General features: G+C 34.9%; 1 protein-coding gene across 1 annotated transcript; it reads left to right on the forward strand.

Moving 5' to 3' along the window:
• The first annotated feature begins 2,107 nt into the window (after positions 1-2,107).
• LOC148606797 (fatty acid-binding protein, liver-like) lies at positions 2,108-8,881 on the forward strand. Its single transcript, XM_088546646.1, has 4 exons — positions 2,108-2,269; positions 6,032-6,204; positions 6,944-7,045; positions 8,693-8,881. The coding sequence occupies exons 1-4, from the start codon at positions 2,203-2,205 to the stop codon at positions 8,741-8,743; spliced, it is 393 nt and encodes a 130-aa protein (XP_088402772.1). The 5' UTR covers positions 2,108-2,202; the 3' UTR covers positions 8,744-8,881.
• Positions 8,882-9,082: the final 201 nt, after the last annotated feature.

Here is a 9,082-nt window from a genome sequence, read left to right on the forward strand (position 1 = left end):
CTGTTAATATTGTTGCCAAATGTTGAAACATATAACATGTTTTTGTTTTCATTTAAAGAACGAATGCCGACAGTGCTGCTTCCTCTACTGACACACCACCTGGATCGGGAAATTAGGTCTTTCTTATGGATGTCTCTTCTTATTTTTCTTTCCAATGCCGATACCTAAATTTATTTTCTAGACATTATACTTCCATGCTCTAACCATTCATACACATGTACATGTGATGCCCATCCTTCCAATTAAATTTCTTCTAAATCCCTTGAATGGTTTTCAAGGAGTGGTGCTGACGGGGTTTTAATATACACAAACCTAAAGTTGGATTATCTACCTTTAGATTCCTTCGACAGCAACCAAATTCCTTCATGCCCACCTACATATGACGCCCAAACTTCCTATAAAATCATTTCAAATCTCTAAAGCGGTTCAGCAGGAAATGCGCCGACTAGAAATGTGGTCATGCGAACGAACTGACGGGCAGACAGACAGACGGGGTAATTCCTATATATTCCTCAAACTCTGTTTGCGTTGGTATAAAAATGCTTTATATAAACTGTAGTTCGGTAGTGCTACGTACCACAGAGGTTAAAATTGGATTGAATTTTTAGTGGTATGACCTTACCTGCATAGGAAATAGGTACAAAAAGGGCCATTTATCTGACTAAAATTAGAAAAAGTGTTCTAATATCTATATGATACTGTATACTACAATAAAGGTTCAAGACCACAAATTGAACGTCCGGATTGATATAAGTGGTTAAGGCAGGTCGTACTGTATTAGGAACCTTAAATGTGCTAAAAGTGTGCAAATTTTATTACATTTAACGATATGATGTAAGTATAAGCGCATGCGAACCACAAAATGTCAGGTTTGGACTTATTTATGGAGTTACGTCATCGTCTGTAAATGAATTATTCTTGTATGGAGCGTAAACGCTGTATCTATATAGTTGTATTAAACTGCGCTCTGCAAAGCATTTTTTTAATTCTGATATGAAATAATCTTGCAAAAAAATTTTTAAAAAACGCTGTATGAAAAACAAGTTTATGAATAACTCCTGTGCTTTATTTCTACAAGATGATATTGCCCAATGAACTGATGCCTTTGTTGATTAAAAAATGCAGGCCTTCAAGTACAATACTCCACATTTTTGATACAGTCTGGCGTTTTGCCACCAGACTTCTTCCGGTTTCGGCGTAGTTTTTAAACATTTATTAAAAACGCGAATGCCTGATAATCTGAATTGGACAAAAAGACAGTATTAGAACAGGAAACTTGTCGAGACCGTCAAACTTGCAAACATTATATATTTGGTCAATGTCTTCAGGGAAATGTCAGTACGTGTCACAATGACCTCAGGGAAATGTCAGTACATGTCACATTTGTCAAAGCTTATTCATACAAGGATAGAAATATTGTTCATTACCTGCATGTGGTCAAGTCCATATGGAGACCTCCAACAAGAAAAAAAATACTTACTCCAGTAAATAAACATTTTTTGAACATTTGCAATTCATAATTGTAATTGTTATTTTTTAGATATTTTGACCATTAATTAGTTGTGTCCTAGGGGCGGATCCATAATTTCAGTGTGGCAAGATGAAGGACCACTGGATTTGCTCTTTGTGTTATTGGCTTGATATGCCTATAAGTTACCAATCAAACAAATACTATTATTCCACGATACTAGATATTTCGCAATGTCAAATAAAAGTTTTAACAAGGCACCTTTTCATCCTTTTCAAACAATCTAAATCTGTTTTGCTTACTCTTGCAAATAAAAACACGAAGTTAATAATCATGTACAGTATTTTACCTGCTTCCAGTTACGCAAATCAGACAATAAGATTAACAAAAAGTGCATCTGAAGGAAGTTGTCCAACACAAGTTCAGCCCTGTACACGAGATGTTTGGTGTGCAAGGGCAATATTCGCATGTTGCGAGGTAATAGCTAAATTATACACATCTTGCACTCAAGGTTACAAAAACAAACATGTCCGGGTGTAAGTTGTGAGAAAATGGTCATTAAGTGATTAACTATCAGTTATTAGCGATTATTCGATAATTTAATATCATCAGTCAACAAACCGACGTTCAAAGGCTGTGCAAGATTACCTCTGGTCACGTGGTCCTTCCCATTAGTCACTTGAATTCCGGTAGTGCATTCGAATTGCAGCACAGCAAAGCACTAAAAGGGAAAAATGGCTCTCGCTGGGAAATGGAACTACGCATCTGCCGAACAACTTGAGGAATTTATGCAGGAAACAGGTAAGTTAATTTACCATATATTTTTACTGTTTTTGTGGTCATACTATATGTGCGAACACTACTATATGAAAAACTATTTACTGTGTGAATAGTATAACCCTTGACACTTATTTGGTGGTTTCGACTTCCTATTTTTTCATTTATTGTATGTTGTACATGTTTAAGCGCTGTTAACTAAAAAATTGACGCTAAGTAGAATTAGTTAATAATTTCCCTTTTCCTGATTCTCATTCTCTACAACGTGAGAATCAATTGAATGGTTTAGGAATCAGTTTTAGGTCTTTATTTAAAAAATATTCAAATTTCGATTCGAGATATTAAAAGAAAATAGTGAATCATAATGTTTGTATTCGTGTTTAAAATACTTTCGCTCGACGAGCGACGAGTATATATATATATATATATAGATCTTCAGTGATGTCCGTCTGTTCTGTTTCCTTTTATGATTAAAAACGACCAGTCTCTTACCTTTCATTATGTGAGCTTAAAGGGATTCAGAAATCGTGTGCATATCTTTTTCTCTACAAATATTATTGTATATTGATAAAGAAATGTAGATTTCCAAATTTTGACTGAAGACCGGATGTGTGAAAATAAAAGGACGTACGAACTTTATTATCATGCAATGATATTGACACCTTTCCTCAAAAGCTTGTAATAAACTTTACAATAGTATTTTATCATTATTAAAAAAATATTTTATCGGATCAGAGTAATATGTTATGCTGGGCGCTATCTGTAAAACGCATAGTGCAGAAAGTAGTTTTTACTTGCTGTCAAGATTGTTGTCTGAATTCTTTGACACCAAAATGAGAAACATTAGGAAGTAACCAGTCGCCAAAATTAATCTCAATCGTGATGACAGATTTTATCTCCTGTAACATGCACATATAATGTAATATCAATTTGATCCATATAAGGATGATTGATAACAGAGAAGCATTGTGCAGCTGTAGGCATGATTTAATCTTTCAGAGTACATACTGATAACGATCCTCTTTAACCCAAGATTTAAATACCATGTCCCACGATCAAGGTATTACCTTCTCATGATACCGAACACTATTTCGCTCAAGAGGCCAGTTAAAACAATCCCAAATTAGGCGCAAAATCTTCTTCTTTCAGTGATAATTGCAGATAAAAATTCAATGGCGACCTCGTATGCTAATGCTACCCAATCGAAATTGTTGCCGGACTCTCACCATTTTTTTTTATTGTCCTCATCAGCGAGCAAGACTGAAGTGTGTGATAAGTTTATGCGGTCGATATGTGGAAAAATCTCTGTCTAAATAAAAAAGCAACGTGCGGCTCTATCTAACCAGGTTAAGAGCTTAAGGTTTGGAATTTAAGGTCTCTTTAATTTTAGTCAGTTTCCTTTCTTTGCATGCTGAATCAACGAATACATGTACGCAATCCATTATGAAACTACTAAAAAATAGTGTTTTTCCTTGTCTGCAAGGGCAGATATTAAAGGGAGGTTCAAATGAAGAAAATTATATAGGGGATTCCAAGCTTTAATATGCTCATTTTTACCCTAATTTTGCATATAAAAAATTAAAAAGGAACCAACCGCTGACCCCAACCCCAGGGATCCGCAACTGGACTGTACCAATATTTCATTTACCACACGAGAGGTATTCAAATGTACGTGATAAGTGATATGTAATACATATTCCGTTTCAAGGGGTCATTGCTATTTCTTTTCACCATTGAAGACTCGATTAATTCATTATTTCGTAAAACAGAAAATAAATATCTTACAGGTAATTATATTTTAAAACTGCATGAAAATGCCATGAACTTTGTATAACCAGGCAAAAGCAAAGTAATTCAAAGCTGATGGAAAGTTCCACAGATAATTAACTGGATGAAGTTTGAAATTTATTTGATTACCTTTCACTTGCTATAAAACGGCCTGTAAATGTAAACAAAACCAAACATTTGTTTGAAAGAAAACATATGGACATATTATGAAGTAATTAGGATGGTAATAAATTTCATGTTTAGTGTTAACCCGGTCAAGTTAGTTTGACTTGGCTTGGAAGCATTAGTCTGACCGAGAAGACGCGTCTTTTGGACAATTGGAGCACCTCAGCCTTTCTAGTTACACAAAAGAAACACCTCGGAGGCACTAGACGGATGGAGATGACATACCATTAATTCAACCAATGAGCTTTTAAGAACGTACGCAAAAGTAGTCCTAAACATGTACTAGTCCAGTTGTGTCATGTTGCTGTGGAAAAAGTGCACATCAAATTGGCACAAGTGACCTTGTGTTTGGCAGGAAATTATATTTCCTTTATTTCTACATAAAATGGTCATTGTAACTTACTGAATTTAAATATTTTTTTATGAGTTCTGCATAAAGAACCCTTTTTGTGAAGTGCAGGGTAATTTCCATTCTATTTTTAGCTCATTGTTTTCTAGAAGCCGGTGTCGCACTGCAAGTTATTAAACCCCACATTATATTTTCAGGGCTATTAGTGTACACATGCAGCTTTTATTTGATGTATAGTCTTCTTCAGGTTAAACTTAGGGTAGAAGCTCCATAACTCATTGAACATAGTGAAATTAGCATTGAAGCCTATAGGAAGTGACATTAGTGGTTTTTAGCCTGCATTGGTCCGGAATTTGACCGATCCGATTCTAAAATTAGAGTTAAACTGGTTGAATTTTTGAACCATTACTTTTTTTCTTAGCTCCTGGCTTTGCGCCAAAATTCTTGGAAGAGTTGTTGATCTTTATTTCTAGTGGTGTCCTTTAAAATTTTTAGCGCCATCTGGTGGATAGAACTACTTTGATTCGCGTATGACTACAATTCGGCAAATTTTTCAAGAAGAAATTCTCTGTTCTGCGTCTGAGGTTATATTTTTAGTGTAGCGAGTAGTACTTTTGGCCTGTTGGAGCTTCCCATACAAAGGTCGATATTTTTGCATCTTCTTCACTAAAAAGCGTTTATCATATGATCTTCAATATTTATTTAAAATCATATATTTTTTTCGTTTCCGGCATGCCATCAGGATATGCCTTACTGTCTTTAGCCTGAAAGTCCGATGTATGAACACTTAGTTATACTAGTCTCAATAATTTTCGACAAGAAGTGTAAAGAAGCATAAAGTAATGACAAAAAAAAAAAACATCAAGATATTTTTTCGTTTCCTGCATGCCATCAAGATATGCCTTACTGTCTTTAGCCTGAAAGTCCGATGTATGAACACTTAGTTATACTAGTCTCAGTAATTTTCGACAAGAAATGTAAAGAAGCGTCAAGTAATTGCAAAAAAAGACCATCAAGATGTCCAGAAAAAGTAATAAGAAGGGAAAGTAGTGACATGAAGAATTTCGTCCTCTTGCAGGTTTCACCTACCTCGTATAATCTTCACTGTTAACTATACATTCACTATACAGGGGCGGATACGAGAGCGCGAAATTATTTTTTCTGATGAAGGAAGGGGCTAGATCTGTCTTGTTTGCCATCCTTCTCTAGCTATACCATTTACTAATATGAAGAAAATTTTCAAAAATGGCCCATTATGTTAAAATTTCAAACTTAAATGCAACCAATATACAGATCTTTATCTTTGTTAACAAATATATGTCCGGATCAATTGGCCATTCTTTACATGATTTGGTCTGTTTGGCATAGTTGGTTGTCAATGAAACAATGACCGAAAGCCCAGAAATACATTAAAATGATGTTCATTCGTATGTAATAGCTCTACTTATATTTTACATTGTAAATATATTTTTTGTTCACAAAAGGCGTTCCGGAAAACCTCCGAGAAGTTGCCCGAAAGAGCCAGCCCACAATGGAAATCACACAGAATGGTGACAACTGGACGATCAAAACAACAGTTGGTGAGAAATCAAAAGATTGCAAGTTCATCGTCGGACAGGAGTTCGAATCAACATCACTAGTCGGAAAACCAATGAAGGTACGAGAACAAGTGTGGGGGATTGCAAAATAATGCTCTCTGGCGCCTGATCACTATAATTACTTAACAGTTTTGATGATTTTATACAAGGTGTCAGCTTGTACAGCATGAAATAAGGCAATGGTCTTTTTCCTGTTCTCATTAGCATAAATTTTACATCACGAAGTGAAAATATGCTTTTTGAGAGGTTAAAGACTATTTATAAATAATGAGTATAAAATGAGAAATGACGCATACATTGCCCATAATTGTTACTTTTTAATTACAATCAGAAATGCCGAACGTACGACTTCCCTTTTTGAAGGCAAATATTCCAATGCAATTATTATCGGAAAGAAGAAAAGGTGTTCCTTATCCATTGAATTTTGTCATTAAATCAGTTTGTTACAAATGTACGTTACATCCTAAACAAAGAATGTATAGGCCAGATATATGTTAATTTGATAAATTAGTTACATGTACACTCATATAGAAGACTTAAAAACTAGTCATCGGTGTGTCAGCAACAACACTGAAATACAAATAATACACGAATCCATACAATATGTTTGGTGGTACAACGACAGAGGCTTTTACTTAATAAAATATTATTTAATAAACTTCAAACCGCATTAGTAAAACTGAATTTCCTTAGTTGCATTGTATTGACATAATTATATAATTAGTAAAACCGGATGAAAGCCTTTATCAAAATAACGAACAATAAAATATATATATTTTATATAATTTGAAATTATAGTGTGTTGTTAAAATGGAAGGTGACAAAATGGTTGAAACTCAAAAAGAGGGAGACAATGAAGTCATAGTAACACGATCTATATCCGGAGACCAACTTGTATCGGTAGGTATCTGCAGTTTTTTTTTAGAAAACTTGTACCGGTAGGCACATCAGACCTACTTACATCGGTACATCAGAGCAACTTGTATCAGTAGGAACATTATATCGATAGGTACCGTTCGTCGTTCATGCTTTGCACAATAACTAAAAAATACTGCAACCAAACATTTGGAAACGTTGGTGAATTGTTTCTTTTGATTGATGTCAGTACCCGTTCGTTTTTTTGTTTGTTTGTAATAATTTTTTTAATAATTTCATATTTTTCGTTTTTGAGTTATGGGATTTTATTCGTACAGAAATGGGATGATTTTCTGTTTTCGTAATATAATTTAAAAAAAACCCTGCAGCAATTTTAATGCTATTTTGGTGAATTGTTCGTTAACTCCCATACATCTTTTGCCAGTGCACTTCCTAACAAATAGGCTTATTGTTATTAATTGTTCGTGGTTACAACTAACTGATAAATATATGCTGTAAACAGATTGGAAGATATTACACTGACTGGGCTGTATGACAGAACATGGCAAGGAACTGTACTTTATGTATATGTCAGTGTAACTTTATACCTTAAGTTTATTTTGAAGAGCAGAATTACAAACTTGATTTGTAAGTCCGAACTCTTTATTTGAAAGTTCAAAGACTGTTTTGACATTCATTGAAAGACCAATTACATTTAAATATGGGCTTTGAGTTCTAAGGACAGTTGTCCTAGACTCCAGGCATTTTTGCATGAATGAGTTTAGTGTAACAATTTGGCGTCAAATAAAGAGAACGCTGCAACACTTTAGGCGTTATTTACATAATCACATCTTTTACTTAGTCTGAAATGTTTTTATGCCACGTCACACGAAGTGATACCCTCCAATAAGTTGCGTGTCAATCTGTCTGTCCGCCTCGACGGTTTCCTCAATCCATCTGTCCGCCCCGACGATTTCCAGATGATAACTTGAGAACGGATTGATGATTGTTTTTTTTTATTTAGACGGCTTTGCATATTTGTTTAGTACAATAAAATCTAAAATGTAGTTTCTGGGTCAGGCCATTTAAAATATTTTGCATTCTCCTTTTTATCACCATAACGTGGTTTGGTATTAATGTTCCATTAATTACCCTATTTTTTTTCCATTATTAGTTGGTTCGAAGTCACTCGATGAAGGTATGAATTCTATGTTAATAACAGTAACAGTTCACCTCTCAGTTAATTGCATTTTGCACCGTTTTCTATATGCGTTTTTGTTTTTATTAAACCTTTTTAATTGATTTTGAGGCGTCTTTGATTGAGTGATATTTTTTCACGGTGGCCTGATTTGAAAATCACCCAAAGTTCTTTAACTTCGCCGCATTGTTCGCGCCTGTCCCAAGTCAGAAAATTATGGCCTCTGTATGTATTGTTTCGTTTTTACTTTCAGCTTACTGTTATCTTATCTTGCTTGTGTATACCGGGGCAAGTATTTCGCATTACCTGTGTATAATGGTGTTCTTGGGCCAGCTGCAGTCTGCCCTGTGGTGTGAGGGTTTCCTCGTCATTCATTGGAGACCAATGGTTAGGTTTGAGTTGATATTTTAAGTCTGGTGTGTTATTGTCTCTGACATATTCACCATATCCATTCTCTTTATATACATATGTATTGAATTTCATTTCTGTTTCAGACGATGACCTTTGGATCTGTGACTGCTACTGTAAAGTTCAACAGAGGTTAGATGGACTGAAAGCAATGTACCACACCGAATTGCTTAACGTGATAGACATGGCCTGATATGCTTCCTTCATTTACTGAAGACATGATAGCTGTGCTTGTTTGAATTCGATTAATAAATTGTTATAACGTTACAAAAAAATTCCCGAAGTCGACATTACGCTGGATCTGACCTATATAATAGTCTGACCCAGTTAAGAATAAAACCCACCATATTAAGGTCAATATTTTCCCAAACTTTAAGGCTTTTTTCCATTTTTCTGCAGTGCTCGGCCTTTTAACACGGTGACAATTATTGCATGCAGCTTGAACCATGGAATTTTGCACCAAACTGTACCATCAT

The sequence above is a fragment of the Perna viridis genome, chromosome 9 (assembly GCF_037379345.1).
Source record: "Perna viridis isolate PV_CMFRI_1.1 ecotype Kerala chromosome 9, ASM3737934v1, whole genome shotgun sequence".
Lineage (NCBI taxonomy): Eukaryota > Metazoa > Mollusca > Bivalvia > Mytilida > Mytilidae > Perna > Perna viridis.

Bases quoted from the DNA above. Each gene is read 5' to 3' on its own strand.
- LOC148606797 (XM_088546646.1), top strand. From the start codon at position 2,203: ATGGCTCTCGCTGGGAAATGGAACTACGCATCTGCCGAACAACTTGAG. The intron at 6,205-6,943 runs GTACGAGAACAA...TTGAAATTATAG, and splicing joins TAGTCGGAAAACCAATGAAG to TGTGTTGTTAAAATGGAAGG. The intron at 7,046-8,692 runs GTAGGTATCTGC...TTTCTGTTTCAG, and splicing joins CCGGAGACCAACTTGTATCG to ACGATGACCTTTGGATCTGT.